Source organism: Kuraishia capsulata, genomic scaffold, assembly GCF_000576695.1.
Source record: "Kuraishia capsulata CBS 1993 genomic scaffold, Kuraishia_capsulata_scaffold_6, whole genome shotgun sequence".
Classification (NCBI taxonomy): Eukaryota; Fungi; Ascomycota; class Pichiomycetes; order Pichiales; family Pichiaceae; genus Kuraishia; species Kuraishia capsulata.
Genome location: NW_019172955.1, coordinates 948,553 through 965,750, shown reverse-complemented (window position 1 = coordinate 965,750; position 17,198 = coordinate 948,553). Strand labels below are relative to the sequence as shown.

At 45.9% G+C, this 17,198-nt stretch overlaps 9 protein-coding genes across 9 annotated transcripts, besides 1 other annotated feature; 6 read left to right on the top strand and 3 right to left on the bottom strand.

Annotated features, from left to right (window-relative positions):
* Window positions 1-278: 278 nt before the first annotated feature.
* On the top strand, window positions 279-2,029 carry KUCA_T00005267001 (uncharacterized protein; the record flags this gene model as incomplete). The annotated part of the gene is made up of 2 exons (XM_022600445.1): window positions 279-309; window positions 396-2,029. 2 exons carry the CDS (start codon window positions 279-281, stop codon window positions 2,027-2,029), a joined length of 1,665 nt encoding a protein of 554 aa, XP_022461266.1.
* Window positions 2,030-2,447: 418 nt separating this feature from the next.
* On the top strand, window positions 2,448-2,663 carry KUCA_T00005266001 (uncharacterized protein; the record flags this gene model as incomplete). The annotated part of the gene is made up of 1 exon (XM_022600444.1): window positions 2,448-2,663. The coding sequence occupies one exon, from the start codon at window positions 2,448-2,450 to the stop codon at window positions 2,661-2,663; it is 216 nt and encodes a 71-aa protein (XP_022461265.1).
* A 46-nt stretch (window positions 2,664-2,709) lies between these two features.
* Window positions 2,710-4,092, top strand: KUCA_T00005265001 (uncharacterized protein; the record flags this gene model as incomplete). Its single annotated transcript, XM_022600443.1, has 1 exon — window positions 2,710-4,092. The coding sequence occupies one exon, from the start codon at window positions 2,710-2,712 to the stop codon at window positions 4,090-4,092; it is 1,383 nt and encodes a 460-aa protein (XP_022461264.1).
* Window positions 4,093-4,251: 159 nt separating this feature from the next.
* Window positions 4,252-4,773, bottom strand: KUCA_T00005264001 (uncharacterized protein; the record flags this gene model as incomplete). Its single annotated transcript, XM_022600442.1, has 1 exon — window positions 4,252-4,773. One exon carries the CDS (start codon window positions 4,771-4,773, stop codon window positions 4,252-4,254), a length of 522 nt encoding a protein of 173 aa, XP_022461263.1.
* Window positions 4,774-4,958: 185 nt separating this feature from the next.
* On the bottom strand, window positions 4,959-5,963 carry KUCA_T00005263001 (uncharacterized protein; the record flags this gene model as incomplete). Its single annotated transcript, XM_022600440.1, has 1 exon — window positions 4,959-5,963. One exon carries the CDS (start codon window positions 5,961-5,963, stop codon window positions 4,959-4,961), a length of 1,005 nt encoding a protein of 334 aa, XP_022461262.1.
* A 463-nt stretch (window positions 5,964-6,426) lies between these two features.
* Window positions 6,427-7,689, bottom strand: KUCA_T00005262001 (uncharacterized protein; the record flags this gene model as incomplete). The annotated part of the gene is made up of 1 exon (XM_022600439.1): window positions 6,427-7,689. One exon carries the CDS (start codon window positions 7,687-7,689, stop codon window positions 6,427-6,429), a length of 1,263 nt encoding a protein of 420 aa, XP_022461261.1.
* A 169-nt stretch (window positions 7,690-7,858) lies between these two features.
* Window positions 7,859-7,924: a sequence feature (Short protein (KUCA_T00005261001, CDK29273.1) was converted to a misc_feature.).
* A 675-nt stretch (window positions 7,925-8,599) lies between these two features.
* On the top strand, window positions 8,600-9,022 carry KUCA_T00005260001 (uncharacterized protein; the record flags this gene model as incomplete). The annotated part of the gene is made up of 1 exon (XM_022600438.1): window positions 8,600-9,022. The coding sequence occupies one exon, from the start codon at window positions 8,600-8,602 to the stop codon at window positions 9,020-9,022; it is 423 nt and encodes a 140-aa protein (XP_022461260.1).
* A 253-nt stretch (window positions 9,023-9,275) lies between these two features.
* KUCA_T00005259001 (uncharacterized protein) lies at window positions 9,276-11,780 on the top strand (the record flags this gene model as incomplete). Its single annotated transcript, XM_022600437.1, has 2 exons — window positions 9,276-9,350; window positions 9,408-11,780. 2 exons carry the CDS (start codon window positions 9,276-9,278, stop codon window positions 11,778-11,780), a joined length of 2,448 nt encoding a protein of 815 aa, XP_022461259.1.
* A 1,516-nt stretch (window positions 11,781-13,296) lies between these two features.
* On the top strand, window positions 13,297-17,046 carry KUCA_T00005258001 (uncharacterized protein; the record flags this gene model as incomplete). Its single annotated transcript, XM_022600436.1, has 1 exon — window positions 13,297-17,046. The coding sequence occupies one exon, from the start codon at window positions 13,297-13,299 to the stop codon at window positions 17,044-17,046; it is 3,750 nt and encodes a 1,249-aa protein (XP_022461258.1).
* Window positions 17,047-17,198: the final 152 nt, after the last annotated feature.

The following is a 17,198-nucleotide window of genomic DNA, read 5'->3' as shown; positions in this document are numbered from 1 at the left end:
GGGCTTCTGTGATTTCTCCCGTCTTTATTTCTCTTGTTTTCTCTCTCTCCCGTCTCACCATTTTATAGTTTTATACCTAAAATATTACTATTTTCAGGTTCCACCCGATCGCGTGCGTTCACCACATTAGCGTAAGTATCAGCACCCAGTTGAGTAATACTCATCACGATGAAATTCGTCGGCGGACGCGACTTTGGTGTAGTCAAGTTGAGGTGAATCAATCGAGCAAAGCTAACTACACACTCTTCCACTTTGTTACAAACTAATATTGTATCAAAATGTTTTCTGCTGCTCGTTCAGACACTCTTTGTATGTTCTTTTGTTTATCCCCTTTGAATGCGTGTTCAATACGTGTTTGAAACTCGCATGCATTTTCACTTACTAACGCGAGACAGTCCTTGGAGGAGAGAAGGTCAGTGGCGATGATATCAGAAACCAAAACGTACTTGCTGCTCAGGCAGTAGCAAATGTCGTTAAGTCATCTCTGGGACCGGTTGGTCTTGATAAGATGCTTGTTGATGATATCGGTGATGTCACTGTCACCAATGACGGTGCCACCATCCTGTCGCTTCTGGACGTTCAACACCCAGCCGGCAAGATTCTCGTGGAATTGGCCCAACAGCAGGACCGTGAAGTCGGTGATGGTACCACATCTGTAGTGATCATTGCTGCTGAGCTGATGAAGCGTGCCAATGAACTTGTCAAGGACAAGATTCACCCAACCACCATCATCACAGGCTACAGAGTTGCACTTAGAGAGGCAACCAAATACATAAATGAGGTTCTTTCGCAACCGGTGGGTGTGTTAGGAAGGGAATCGTTGATTAACATTGCCAAGACGTCGATGTCGAGTAAAATCATTGGTGCTGACTCAGAGTTCTTCAGTAAAATGGTGGTTGATGCCATGATGTCGGTGAAGACCACGAACTTGAAGGGCGAAACTAAATACCCGGTGAAGGCTGTGAATATCTTGAAGGCACACGGAAAGTCTGCTATAGAGTCCATGTTGGTGAACGGTTATGCTTTGAACTGTACTGTTGCCTCTCAGGCTATGGTCAAGAAGGTGACAGGTGCCAAGATCGCCTGTTTGGATATCAACTTGCAGAAGGCGCGTATGGCCATGGGAGTTCAGATCAACATAGACGATCCAGAGCAATTGGAGGAGATAAGGAAAAGAGAATACGGAATAGTGATTGAACGTATCAGAAAGATCATTGATGCTGGTGCCAATGTGGTTCTGACTACTAAGGGCATTGATGATCTCTGTCTAAAAGAGTTTGTCGAGAGCGGTGTCATGGCTGTGAGGCGTTGCCAAAGAGAGGACCTCAGGAGAATTGCCAGAGCTACTGGTGCCACTTTCATTGGAAGCATGAGTAATCTCGAGGGAGACGAAACTTTTGAGTCCAGTTATCTCGGTTATGCCGAGGAGGTTGTGCAAGAGAGAATCTCCGATGACGAGTGTATTCTTGTGAAAGGCACTAAAGCGCATTCCTCGTCCTCGATTGTTTTGCGTGGTCCAAACGACTACACTTTGGATGAAATGGAGAGATCGTTGCACGATTCGCTGAGTGTCGTCAAGAGAACGCTGGAATCCGGCAACGTTGTTCCCGGTGGAGGTGCAGTGGAGGTGGCCTTGAACATATATCTTGAAAGTTTCGCCACAACTGTGGGTTCAAGAGAGCAGCTTGCAATTGCTGAGTTTGCCAACGCTCTGTTAGTTATCCCAAAAACTTTGGCTGTGAATGCTGCAAAGGATTCTTCGGACCTGGTTGCCAAACTACGTGCGTATCACGTGTCATCCCAGAAAGCTGCACCTGCTGATCTGAAGAAGAAGAATTACAAGAACTACGGTTTGAATTTGATCAAAGGAAAGATCGTGGATGAGGTATTGTATGGAGTGTTGGAACCAACTGAGAGTAAGATCAAGTCGTTGAAGAGTGCTCTTGAGGCGTGTATTGCCATTCTCAGAATCGACACCATGATAACGGTTGATCCTGAACCTCCAAAGGAGGACCCTCATGATCATTAAGCAGATAGAGAAGAAAAAAATTTGACGAAGAAAAATGCATTGTATTCTATGCTCGTAGGCTGCCTCGTTATATTTTCCGTCGTCCGCCTCTCAAATGTTATGAAAGGGCGTGTTTCAACCACAATAAAACCCAGACGTGGCCCTATGCGAGCGGAACGAGACGAGACAGCCCAACACTTTATCAAACAACTCGTATCCCACTCGTTCAAAGCCTACTCGGTTATTACGAAATTACTTTCACAAAATTTTTCCGTCTTGATCTTCAACAGGTTCAAAGACTCCACCCTCATTTTTAGTCTTGGCTGACACACCGCCCAGTTTGCGTTTTTACCAAGTGCTGGACTGGCTCTCGCACCACCCAATTTTCTAAACGACCAAAGCGTCGTTCAAAAACTTTTTTCTGGAGTTTCTCAACGGAATGAAATCCGTCATTGATCTGGAAGCCAATCCCTCGGACACGGCTGTTGCTTTGCTTGCCGGTTTGAGGAGGGATGCTGACGGTGTTTTCGGTTCACTTAAGGAAGAGCCTACCGCGTCGGGAAGAGTTTCAAAGACTTCTACTGGCAAGAAAAGGTACCATACAAAGAGTCGGAAGGGCTGCGCCACTTGCAAGCGGAGAAGAGTGAAGTGGTAAGTTTGATATTTGAAACTTGGACAAATTCAAAACTGCATATACTAACATGGATTTCAGTGATGAACGAAAACCACATTGTGCCAAATGCGAGCACATGGGTCTGGAATGCGTGTACATTTCGCCAATTATGAAAGATAAGAAGGATGAGGCCGGTTCCGTTCCATTGGTTAAGGTGGAGGATGTGTCAATACCTTCTCTGGTTCCCACGCCGAATACTGGATTTGGTGTAGACGCAAAACTCGGCTCGTTTCCAGGCGATTTGGGCTCGAATTCGGGTTCTTTGACTGAACCTTCGCTGCAGCCAAGTCTTTCTCCTACGATCACCAACTCACCACCTTTGACTGCTGGTTCTCCGCTCGCTTCACCACTAACAACCCTCCAGTTTGGTTACACTGGAGCTCTCAACATGCTCGATCTGAGACTCATGCATCATTACACCACCAAGGTCTGGCCCACGGTGACAGCAGCTGGCATTTCAGAAGAGAAAATTTGGAGTGACGACATCCCAATGCTTGCCTTCAAATATCCCTTTCTGATGCACTCGGTGTTGGCATTCAGTGCTACCCACCTCTCGAGAACCGAAAGAGGCCTGGACCAGTGCGTAACGTGTCACAGGGGTGATGCGTTGCGGTTATTGAGAGAAGCTGTTTTAGAGATGTCTGATGAGAATACCGATGCACTGGTTGCTGCGGCTTTGATTTTGATCATGGATTCGTTGGCGAATGCCTCGTTACCTTCATCTTCATCACCTCAGGCACTCCCACCATCTGCTTGGATTTTCCATGTCAGAGGTGCTGCTACTATTCTAACTGCAGTTTGGCCTTTGACGGAAAGATCGCGTTTCTACAAGTTCATCTCCATTGATTTGGGTGATTTGGGCGATATTGGATTTGGAATGAACGAGGAAGGTGAAATTCCTGCTCGCTTCTCCAATCTAGAATGTTTCGATGATGAAATCAGCGATCTGTATCCTGTTGCTTTTGACTCGCCATATCTGCGAACTCTTGCGTATCTCAACAGACTCCAAAAAGAAAGAAAGAAGTCCGACTTCATTTTAAGGGTTTTTGCATTCCCTGCGCTTCTGGACAGGTCGTTCTTGGGTCTGTTGATCGGATGTGATATCTCTGCAATGAGAATCATGAGATGCTACTACAAGTTACTAAGAAACTTTACTGCAGAAATGAAGGACAGAGTTTGGTTCCTTGAGGGAGTTTCTTCCGTTCTTCCAGTTGATGTGGAACAGTACACTGGAGGCGGAGGAATGAACATGATGCTGGACTTCCTAGGAGGTCCTGCTACTTTTGACGACAGTTTCACCAACGATATCGATGAAAACGCTGCCAAGTCGGGCTTGTTGGATACAGATAATCTGCCCAGTTCCATAACGGATGTTCTGGATGGTGATAACGGTTTCCTAGGGCTGAAATAGCTTTAGGATGAAGCTCGTTGAGTTTTTGCTCGCTACTTGTTTTTAATACGGTGTTTTTTATGCTTTGGAGATGATTTGATGGCGAAGGGTTCTAATGTGTTGCTTATTTATCTTTTTCAGATTTTATGTGTACTTAATAGCAAAATAATACCCTTGATCCTAAACTTTGTTTCTAGCTACTCCATCCTCATCCCTGTTGACTCCCAGTTCCAGTAACTTGCCGAAAGCCAGAGCAAAATCATCGAAGAATTTCTGTTGGTCTTGCGCATAGATTCTGACCCATTGGACAAACTCCGGGTCATTCAACAGCTCGATGTCGGTGTTGAGCATCATTAAAGCGCGGTCCTCATTCATGTATTGAATCCTGCCTGTCTCAGGGACCTCTGTTGTTGTCCAGACCTCGTTTAGCAAAACCGCAAACATTTCATTATCGAACCTGATTGGATTATCGGTCCACTTCCCATTGAAACCGCTGTATTTAGCATGGGTTCTTCCTAGACTATGGCCACCTCCAATCAACGCAACTGTTTCCTGATCGTTGAACCCTAGTCTCACCTGGAATACCTCTCTGATATGGTCTGCATTGAGCGTTGCTACTGGAAGTCGTCCATTTTGAGGAACCTTTTGATCATCTGCACAGTCAATCCTTCCAGGTTTCCAGTTGATGGTTGGTCCGCCCATTGCTTCAATCGCAACCACACTGCCCAGCGTGTACAGATCCGCATGGGTGATCCATTGGAATTGGTGCCAAATTTTGTCAAGATATGCCTTTGCAGTGTGTAGTCCGGTATTTCCTGGATCCGTGAGTTCAGGTGGGAACCTTCAAATGCCGCCGTTAGTATTTTTCAAATGTCGTTCAAAATCGTCTATAGATACCTCATTGTTCCTCCGTTTGAACCGCCAGTACCGTCTCTTTTGTCATACGTAGCACAACAATGCCAACCGAACCTTACCAAATTGGGTCCTATGGAACCATCATCATAGCCAGGTTGATCCAAGAGCTTTTCTATTGCATGTCTCACACTTTGGTAGTCAGTGACTGAGAGTACTGGAACATCAACCACACGCTTGAAACGAATCTTCAGTTTCTTCTTGGTTCTGGATGCCCCTGAAGAATGACCTTCCTGTGAGATAGGTTTGTAAGGCTTCTCTGGTGACATGTATGAGGATGAAATCTTCTCAAAATTTAGCAAAGGCTCTTGTGTGGTGATATAAGGACACGCGTTTGCAAATGACCCTTGTTCTGACTTAGAAGCCACACGAGATTCTCTATCTCTGATAGCAGGAGAGACGAAATTAGAGACCCCTGGACTATCAGTTTTTCTAGACATTGAATTCAGACAATATTCTCTTGGCTGGAAGTCCAGCTCCTCAAAATCGGCTTGTTGAGCTGGTGAATTACGTGAAGTCGGCTTGCTTATCCACGATGGTCTGTACAAGTATGGCGTTCTGGTACCCACAAACCTGTGCAAGAAACAAAACAAGGCATGGACAACGTAACGATCATAGTAATAATCCGTTCTGAGCCAGACAATACTGGCCAGCCTAGGTATGTCAATGATGTTCTCTATAGGATCAAAGATGTACCTAATCTCCTCATCAACGGGACGAGTCAAATTTGTGGAAGCCAGTCTGTTTTGATACCTTGTGGAGTCAAGAGCCTCAGAAAGTGACTTGGAGTCATTTTCGGCCATGAATATTGAGGCCATCAGGACAGAGGCGCGATGCCGGATCGTTGTTCTTGTGTCAAGAAATGTTAAGTGAACCCATTGCAAAAAGATCCTGAACAAGACATATGGGATGTAAAGTACCCGCCCTGCAACACTAAACCGTGTTGCAGTTGCTTGATACAATTCTGAAACTGAAGCCATACTTCAGATATGGCAAAGAGAAGGAATGGTGAGGAAACAAGGGGAGAACAAGACCTGGGGTCAAAGATAGTTTGGCCCTAGTCTGCCATTGTGCGTGCGGCTCAGTTAACATTTGGCGGAGTTGGCCGAAACTTGGTTGGAACACAGCCGAGTACTCGTTGGAATTAAATTTCAAAGATATACCAACAGTATACTCTTAGCCATTGAAGACTGGAGAGAGAGTCAAGCATAGTATAACCTTTGGTCATTTGCCGTACGTAGCAAATGTTGCCGCTCTTACTGGTGAGTCCCAGCCACTATATGGCCAAACCATACATTTGCCTTGGTTTTCTTTGGCTTTCAATATTACCTTGGAAGTTTGCCTTATATAGTAATTACATATTGAAAAGGGCGTATAATTGAAAGGAAAAGATTGAAACATTATTGCTTTCAACCAACCATTTGAGCGGATCAATTCCGTTGATCAGTTCAATTGCACATAATTACCTGGAAAAACACCCTGGACTCCATTAATCTTTCCAGTCCACCAGCCATTAGCGTCTGCTGATCTTTGAACAATCTCAATAACGGTGCCAGCAGCGAACGACAAATCACCTGCCGTTTGCGCCGTATAGTCGTAAAGTGCAGTACATGTTTCCGCACCAGCTGTTACTGGTGATGGTATACTTGCAGGCGTTGAACCGTAACTGGTTGGAGAAGCAGTCTGACCGTAAGCAGGCTGCTGGCCATAAGCAGGTTGCTGACCATAAGCAGGTGTTTTTTGGTCATAAGTTCCATATCCTGTGGCTGGAGGTGTGTAGGCAGGAGCAGCGGTACCTGCGCCATATGCGGCAGGAGCAGCACCATAAGTAGAAGGAGCAGTGCCGTAGGCACCATAAGCACCTGGTGCACCAGGAGCTCCTCCACCAACAGCCGCTTCATGACGTCTTCTAGTAGCTTCGAGCTTTGATCTCGCATATCCGGTCTTGAAGTGAGTCAAACCAATAGCCTCGGCTCTCTCCTCAGCGTCACCCTTCTTGTATGCGTAAGCTTCCACAATGTCAGTTGAAAGATCAAAGTAAGGAATCTTCATCTCCTCCATTCTGCTCGACAAAGTGTAAAAGATGTTGAGCTGCATGTAATAGAAACTTATGAACATGGGCTTGATGAAATCAGCTTGCATCTGGAAGAGAATTGGCAATTCGTTCTTCAACATGTCGTTGTAGTAATCATACTCCTGCTGAGCGACCTCCAGTTCAGCTTCAGCTTTGTACAGTCTCTCTTCATCTTTGGGGGTGATCTCCTTCTTATCCTTAATCTTCTTCACACTGTTAAGTCGTCTGTCATAATCCAACTGCTTGTGGTTTCTTTTGGTTGCCATCTTCCTGATAGCCTGGATAACCTTCAACAGCTCCTGGGATGGCTCGACAATCTTGGACTCGATCAGCTCCAAGTCTGGCTTCAAAGTGTTCTGCAATTCCAAAACAACAGCTCTGTATTGCTCACAAGCCTCAATTCCCTCGGGGTTTCCTTCGGGGATCGTCGAATTAGGATCCGACAGTCTGCCGGAAATTGGTTTGTAGATTTCCTCAATGGCCTTGGAGAATCCAATCTGATGCTCCAACATCCCATTTACTGCTTTATGGTATCTTTTGGATTCATCACTCAGTCTCTTTGTCTGTTCTTCAATCTCCTTGAATCTTCTTTCAGCATCGGCGTACACGGGATCCACGGTGTTCTCGCCCATGTTCAGCTTTTGGCGAAAGGATTGCGGCACCTGAATTTGTTAGTATTTCGGAATAACTTGAACAAAAATAATTGCAAAATAGCAGCTTCGGCGACAAACTCCCACGGCTGTTTTGTTCTATTGTTCAAGTGGGGTTCTGCCTCCCAACAAATAGACCAGTTTGAGGAGCTTAACTGGGAAACATCAAAATTACACCTACCCTAGCAATGGCCTTGCCAAACCCTTTCAAACTCATGATTTTCGGTTTTATTCAAAAAAAATCTCAAACTAACTCGACTGATTGTAGGTTGAATAGACCTTGTTCTCCTACTTCTCCCCCCCTTGTTGGCTTGAACTGCCAAGCCTGGCATTTGTGAGACGTGCACCCACCAAAACATCAGAGCTTGCCACTTTTGAAAGTGACCATCGCTGCCTAACCATGTTTGAAAGAGCTGAACAGTGATTGGTTTGAAGATATCGAAGCATTGACTACGCATTATTGCAGCAAACGTGAACCTCCACCACAACAAAATATACTTGACATAGAACATGGAGAGTTACGAGGTATGTGATCTATACATAAAAGTGTGATCGGGCGAACTTTTTGTGATTGTGGTCTTTTAGCGGACGTACGTTGGTGGCCCTCCAAACTACGAATCAATTTAAAAGGTCTTCCAATTCTCCAGAACATTTCATTACTGGCTAGTCTTGCAAGCAAAATGCCGTCACCAACTCTATTGCCAATTTACTCATCTATTGATCCCCTGCTAACACCACCTTTTAGTTAATCGATTCCGATCCTACATTCTCACGTATCGTGAGTTACTTTAGACCATCCGACTACCTGACATGGGCTGCTGCCACTGCCGGAGGACCTGGTTTGCTGGTTCTATTTGAGAAGTTGGAACCAGCTCAGGGCCGCACATTTCGTATGCCTCCAGCCGGATTTCTGAGAGCTGCTGGCTTGCTCGGATTCGTTGGTGGCTTCTGCTTCGCATACACAAGCTCCACCAAGAGATTCTGGGGCTGGACCGAGAACTCCAAGGAGGTGGCTAAAGACAGATACGAGGTCAAGAAGCTGCTCTCCCAGAAACAGTCTCCATATGGGAAGACAGAACTGTCGCCATACCACCAGGATATGGCCGCCAGAAACTCCACAAACTCACAACTGCTATTTGCCCTGATTCCATGGGTCAATTTGGCCAATCACCAGTCGCATGGTATCGATTTGAGAAAATACTACGAGGTCAGACCAGGCGAAGAGAAATGGGGGTTCACCTTGCCTCCTCTGGAGGAGATCAACGACCTGGCGGTCGGAAACCAGTACAAGACCTACAGCAATTATCCTAACTAAAACTGAATAAACCCCTCTTTATTTATAGTCTTTTACGGCGTATTTCGGTTTCCGTTGAGAGTGAAGTCTGCTATATGACTGCCAAAACCTTAGGGCGTGTCTGCATTAAAAGTAGTGCTTGGATCGATAATTGTTGTTGCCATGGCAACGCTTCACCTCAAAACGTAAACATCATCAAACCCATCCTTCTGCTGTAACATCGTCTTAGCAAAATACTGCTAGCTTTTACCTGGTAGAACCATCTCGGCCTATAATGAATGCGGATAATTCCAACCAGGAAGTTCCCGATTACGCAGCTCTCCCATTGGAGGAGCGCTTGGTTCACAAAGTAAGTTAGTTGACGCGTCTCTACTGTGCGACATCTTTACTAACATCATTGTTGTAGAACTGGAAGGCCAGAAAAGAAGCCTACGATGAGATCAAGAGATCATTTGAACTATCCAGTGATGAAAATGAAGCCTGTTTCAAGCCATTTTTACACAATCCCGAATCCTTCAAGAAGTTCGTACTAGATATCAACGCTCCTGCCCAAGAGGCTGCAATGGCAGCTCTTGTCTCGCTGCTCAAGTTTGGCCTTTCAGGAGCTGCCATCTCGCTGAGAGAATCCGTGATTCCTGCTTTGTGTGAAAAAGGATTGACTGCAGCTAAATCCACGACGAAACTCGCCGCTACTGAAGCTATACTGTTGTTTATCGAAATGGATAAGGCGGAGCCTGTCATCGAGTTATTGATTCCTTATACGACTCACAAAATTGCAAAGACTAGTTCAGCAGCGATAAAGGCTTTGAACGAGTGCTATGAGGCGTTTGGATCGCAAATCATGCCTCCACAGCTAGTCCTGAACTCCATGGAAAGTATGTTTCAATCCACCGATAAAAACGTGAGAATTGAGGCTATCAAGCTGGCAGTTACCCTCCATTCATACGTTGGTATTGTCTTCGAGCAGCTGGTCTTTCCTTCGCTGAAGTCCACTGTTCAAAAGGATCTTGCTGCGGCCTTTGAGAAGAATAAGGATGTTGTAATTACTCCTACACGCTCTCTAAAAAGCCTTCGGGTGAAAGCACGTTCTGTTGAAGATACTGAGATGGGTGATGTTTCTATGGCAGATGAGCCTGTTGCTGTCCCTGTTGAAATAGATGTTTATGACATGGCTGCGCCGGTGAATGTTCTGAGCAAAGTCCCAGCCAATTTCGAATCAAAAATGGCATCTGCCTCATGGAAGGAGAGAAAAGAGGCTATTGATGATCTGGCTACTGAGTTTTTGGATAAAAGTGTTATCAAGATGGCTGATGGTGACTATTCTGAGATTATACGTGTTCTATCCAGAAGCTTGAAGGATGCCAATGTTCAAATTACACAGATTGCGGCCAACATAATAGAGGCGATTGCAAAAGGTATCAGGAAACATTTTGCAAAGTATGTTCCAATGGTATTGCATCCGCTTTTGGACAGGTTGAAGGAAAAGAAACGTCAACTGGTTGAGGATCTCAAGGGTGCTTTGGATGCATGTTTTGCGTGCTCTGCCTTAGCCACTATACTAGAGGAGACGTTGACAGCGACAAAGAGTAAAGTTCCTCCCGTTCGTGAAGAATCTACGGCTTTTTTGCAGAGATGTCTAACCACTCTTGATCACGATCCTACCAGAGAGCAGGTCAATGCCATCATGGTAGATATGATCAAGCTTCTTCGTGATTCACAAGCCACTGTTCGTGATCAGGCCTGTAATGTAATTGGAACTTTGATGAAGATTGTGGGTCAGAGGCCATTGAATCAATATCTAGAGGGCATAGACCCGAAGTTGAAGCAAAAGATCACTGATTTCTGTGAGAGTGCCACTGTCAGAGCTTCTTCTGCAAGCCAATCAGCATCAGCCGCTTCGTCGAATGTTTTGCGGGATGTATCCGACTCAGGTGCGCTAGCTCGTTCAAAACCCGCACCTCTTACGGCGCCGAGAAAGCCACTCACCAGTAGGATGTCTTTGGCGGGAACCAAGAGGGGACCAACGTCTCCTCTAAAGAGAACTGAAAGCGTTGTCTCCAACAAACAGGAACTCACCAGAAAGTCGTTTAGGCCTGTCCCTGCTCCTTCCTTTGGGAATCCACAGCCCAAGGCAGCTGTTACTAGTGCGGAGCTAGTGGAACTCGAGGAATTGCGCAGAGAGAAGTTGAACTGGACAGCAGAGTCTGAAGACTTGCGCGTGAAAGTCTCGCAACTTCAGTCCGAACAGACCAATCTTTTTAGAGAAGCCGAACAGCTCAAACTGAGTAATGATGATTTGCGCAAGCGGATAGCAGAAATGACTGTTGCTCAGAAGGCCGGAGAAACCACGCAATCAAGACTCCGCGAGGATAACGAGAGTGCCAGAAAAAGAATTCGGTATTTGGAAAAGGAGCTAGACAATCTCAAGAAAAGCAATGCTACGTTTCCCCTGGGCTCTCCAATCAGACAGGATGCTGGTATAAGGGCAACCTTGCACGGATCTCCCAAACATGGCAGTCAGTCCCCTATCCAACCGCGATTGGTCAATCCGTATATTGTGGATAACGCTGTTCCATCGCTAGGACCAGATCTGAACGCCCAGGTCAAACGTCTTTCTTTATCAGCTGAATCATTTGAGCAAAAGGAGAATAACTACGGTAAGATCGCGCAACACACCGAAGACGAGAATTGGAAGAGGGCTGAGGAGGTTACCAATCAGTTGAAAGACAGAATAGCCAAGATGAAGGCGAGGTCCAAGGCGAATATCTCGGCCATGTAAGAATATGAATGAATATATACCAGTGTACTATAATGATGCCAAGAATAGGATAAAAATAAACACCCAAAGCGACATAGTTTCTTGGAAAGAATTTTTGAATGAGCACCAATATGGAGAGCTATTCATTAGATGAGTGAAATAACTGAAAGATTCTACAGAATTCGAGTTTTCTCGTAAATCATGATGACAATGGAATAATGTAAAAACGTCAGAATTTCAAAAAAATTGTTTTTCATTCACTCATTTCAATGTTTTTGCTATTAACGATTTGGGGGTTCTATCTATTTGATTTGTCAAAATTGACATTTTTGGTTCAATCAGCGAAAGGGTGCGGCTCAAGAATATCCTTCTTAGTTTCCAATAAGTAACCCTAACTCCTCATGTTTGGTCCTAACACTTTCATCAGACATATACGAGCAGCTCTGATAACTCACCAGTCATAATAAGGAATCGAGGTTTACTTAAAAATTTTTGAGATCGTTATTTTTCGTCTCTGTCCTCGCGTTGTTATTGAAGGCATCCCAGCACTTGCGGAACGCGGCCATCTGTAAAGTTAGGAAACACTCCAAAGTTCAAATCAGGTTTCTCGAGCTTGGCGAAGATCAACTTACCTCGCTAAGACATTTCCTCCAGTCCCCGGTATCGTAATGACATAATTGCAGTTTTAAGTTCTCCTCTGGACGTTGCCGTTAGTAAACTGAAGCAAGAAGCAAATAGAAGCTAATTGAGAGCCAAGGCTTGTCAAGCATGCATTTGGGTTCACGCTTGCGTTACACTAATGCCGTTTTCAGCAATATATTTGTTTGTGATGGTACATCACTTACCCGCGCATCCCGTTTTTTCTATCCTCTTATCCCTATATGCTTCGTTAGCAACTACATCATTGCCCCACCATACTCAGCCAAACACTCACCATTCGTCCACTTCTTCTTCGTCTGGAACAGCGGTTACAGGGCTGCTCAATTGAACGGGCTTTGACATTATATTCAAAATTGATATTTAGTAACACCCAAACGACCGAATATATCCCTCAATAACCATCTCCAGATTTTTAGCAAACCTCACCAAATTTTGAACCAGGCATGAGATCCCAGATCTTTCGCCAGTGCTCCATAACCAGAGAAACCCGAATCTTGCAACGTAATCCATCGAGACTCAGATCACGTTGAAGCCGATCCACTGCTTGCTTTCCCACTGTTGATATCTGTTGTACAACATCAATCGAATTATAGATCAATTTGGTTGCATTGCAGTGATAGTACCTGAATTTGGGACATTTGTATCTTTCCGCATTGTGAACTTATTTGTACCTGCTGATATACAGGTGTTACCATAACAAAGTTGGACGGGATTTTTCAGTGATCTGGTTCTATATTGTTTTTGCTTTTATTTTCTGAGGTTGGAGACATTCGAAAATTGGAAGAACTGGAAAAGCTTTTTTGTTTTGGTCTATTTGGAAATATATCATAGTATTTCACCTCCTCTTCACGACGCGACAGTGATCTAAATAACTCCAATGGTCAAGCTATCTGAAATCAACCGCACAGCTGCCATCTCGTGGTCTCAAGGCTCCTTGCCTCTTCTGGCTACCGGTACCCTTGCGGGAGCTGTTGATGCTGATTTTTCGTCCTCTTCGGCTCTAGAGATTTGGGATGTTCTTGATCCATCCAAGAAGGAACCTGTTGCACAGGATTCTGTGTCCAACAGATTCCATTCTCTGACGTGGAGTGCCCCTTTTGAGAATTACGACAATGGCTTATTGGCGGGCGCTTTTGAGGATGGCAATATACTTCTTTGGGATGCTGCTAAGTTCATATCATCTTCTAGCCTGCAGTCTTCGCTGGTCCACGAGTGCAAGAAGCACACAGGTCCGGTGAAAACCCTGGCTTTCAATCCATTGCAGAGCCATGTACTGGCTTCCGGTGGGTCTAGAGGTGAAATTTTTATCTGGGACACCAAGAAACTGTCTCCAGCTATGTCTCCAGGGAAGGCCATGTCACCATTAGACGAGGTGACCTCCATTGCCTGGAACAACTCTATGAGCCACATCTTTGCCTCGGCCGGAAATACTGGTTATGGTTCCATCTGGGATCTGAAAGCCAAGAAGGAGGTGCTGCACTTGTCGTACACAGGTCCTTCTGGAAGGGCCAATTTGACTTCAATTGCATGGCACCCAACCCAGAGCACAAAGCTGGTGACAGCCTCTGATTCCGATGGTACTCCTGTGATTTTGACCTGGGATTTGAGAAATTCCAATGTTCCAGAAACAATCATGACTGGCCACAAGAAGGGAGTCTTGTCTTTGGATTGGTGTAAACAGGACCCTGAACTTTTGCTTTCGAGTGGAAAGGACAACTCCACCTTCCTTTGGAACCCAGTGAAGGGAATCAAGCTAGGAGAATATCCATCGTTGCCAAACTGGGCTTTCGAAACAAGGTTTGCTCCTAAATTGCCGGAAGTCTTTGCAACTGCCTCGTTTGATAAGAAAATCACGATACAATCTTTGCAAGATACATCACCACCAGTCTCTCAGCAGGTGAATGCTACTTCGGAGGTTGACTTCTGGAGTGAGATTTCTCACACAGAGACCCAACAACCCGAGTTCACTGTTAAACAGGCACCCAAGTGGTTGCAATGTCCTGTCGGAGCATCTTTTGGGTTTGGTGGAAAGATCGTTGTATTCTCCCCAAAAGACGGAAAGAGCTCTGTGAAAATAGAGAAGTACGCGAAAGATGAAAAGCTGGACGAATTTGTCACAAAGTTGAGTACAGCCTTGAAGGATGGCGATTTCAATGAATTGTGCTCAGAGAAGGAGACTACTGCTGCAGGTAGCAAAGACTGGAAGTTATTGAAAGAGTTGCTTGAGGTCGGAAAGCTCGAATTGCTTAAAAAGAAGATTGCTTTGGAACCAGTCAAGGACTCAATTAATGGTAATTCGGGAGAGGAAGACAAAGTTGCGGTTAAGGCACCTGCCGAGACTGACGATGACTTTTTCTCGTCTCTTGGAACCACCACAGAAAGTTCATTCATTCCACCAACTACTGAATTCACAATCGATGGCGCCTTTAAGGTCTTCGAATCAGATGAATCAGATGCTGTGAAGGAGATTAAGCTGGACATACTGAAGGGCGACTTGGACAAGGCTGTTTCTTTGTGTGTCAAGGATGACAAGATAATGGAAGCTTTGGTTCTCTCACTTGTTGGCTCTGAAAATGCAAAGAAGGCTGCAAAAGATGCTTACTTCAAGAAGTACGCCGAGAAATCTTCGCTTGCCAGGATTCTGTACAGCGTTTCTAACAATGATCTTAGCGACGTCGTTAAGAACGGTGATCTCAAAAACTGGAAGGAGATCGCTTCGGCTATTGTTGCTCACTCCTCTGGAGAGTCGTACAGCACTTATTTCGTTGAGATTGGCGAACGCCTGATTGCCTCCGATATCGAAGATGCTCGTGAAATCGCGATTTCGTTCTTTATCGCTGCAGATGCTCTGGACAAGGTTTCTGAGATATGGTTGTCTGAGCTCAGCAATATTGAAGCGTCGTTCTTGAAATCGTCCGAGCAAGGTGCTAGCTCACCAGCAGATGCTAGATTTTTGGCTCTCAGAGAAGTAGTTGAAAAGGTGATGGTTTACAGGTCAATTTCGAAGGATGTCCGCAAGGCTGATGGCGAAGGATTGAAGTCTTTGACAGATGCTTACTTGGAGTTCTCCGACTTGCTTTCAACTTATGGTCATTATGACCTTTCTCTGAAACTTTTGGGTCTGATCCCTGAATCTGCAGAAGTTAAACTTGCAAAGCAACGTCTGACCAAGGCCACAAACGTGCCGGTGACTCAAACATCTCGGAATGTTGGATATGGAGCAAAGTCCAAGGCATCGTACACGATTCCTTCGGCCAATGCGAAGGCTGCGTCGACTTCAGCTTATACTGCTCCTCGTGTGCAATCTCCAGCGAATGCTTTTGTCCCAGTGGCTCAACAGAGCTACGGTGCTCCTCAGGGTTACCCATCTTATCCTCAACAACCGGCTGCATTCTCTGCTTCGCCAGTACCTGCCAAGCCTGCTTTGCACAACCCTTACCTTCCAAGCGCTCCAATGAACGCACTTGAAAGTCTGAAGGCCCAACCAGCGAAATCGGTTTCATCACCACCTCCACCTGCTCTTGGTGTAACTTATCCGCAGTATGGATACCAGGCAGGAGCATCGGCCACCCCACCACCACCTCCAAAGTCTTCGATCAAAAGGGATGCTGGCGGCTGGAATGATTTGCCTTCACACATCGCAACTGCACAGCCACGCCGCACTCCAGTTGCTACCCCCGCAGCTTCATCTGTTTACGACTACCAGCAGGTACAGGCAAATAGCCAGAGCCAAACCCAACCTCCTGTGAGATCGGCGTCTCAGCCAATGGTGGTGCCACCTCCACCCAGGTCACTGAGTCGCCAGAACACGACTAACTCTCCTGCGGCAGCAGGAGCAGCGGTAGCAGCAGCAGCTCCACCAAAGCCAACTGCCCCACCGGCAAGACCTTCCAATAGGTATGCTCCCCCTCCCCAGTTGCAGTCAGAGCTGCCAGCGGCGACCGGATCCAATGGGAATGGAGTGCCATCCTCTCCAGTGGTCGCTGCCCCACCGAATCCGTATGCTCCAAGACAGCAGAAGCAAGAAACTGGAAACAGCTTTTCTCTTCCACCTCAGCCAATAAGCTATAACAATCAGGTACCGCTATCTCCCACTTCGTCGGTGGCCCCACCACCACCAAGGAACCCATATGCTCCAAGGCAACAGGAAACTGTCATTGCCGATAATTCTGGGTTTGCGCCACCTCCTCCTCAGACCTTCACGCCTCCAGCATACCACCATGCCGCCCCGCCACAGGCCAGGGAAGAGGTTCCACCACCTCCCCCATCGAAGAAGAAGTTCCCAGCTGGAGACCGTTCGCATATCCCAGTCAATGCGTTGCCTATCTTTGAGATCTTGGATGCCGAACTACAGAAGGTCAAGCCCAAGATTCCAGAGAAGTACGCTAAGCAGGTGACGGATGCTGAGAAGAGGCTAAACATTCTTTACGATCACCTCAACAACGGTGATCTGCTTTCGGAGCCAACTGTGGCCGGATTGGTGGAGTTGTCAAAGGCTCTTGCTAGCGGTGACTATGCCACTGCGCAAGCCATACAGACCGATATCGCAACCAATCATGTTGACGAGTGCGGAAACTGGATGGTTGGAGTCAAGCGCCTCGTTACCCTAACTTCGAGGTCTCAATGAGAACAAAATGTAGCATAGATTTTGATTTGTGGCCTATAAAATTTTTACTATTTAATAATATGTTATTTCAACTTGAGTAATGCCATGGAATTGAGGGCTGGTTGTCTATCGCAAGTGTAAAGCTTATATTTAGAACCAGCGGTTAGTCTCAT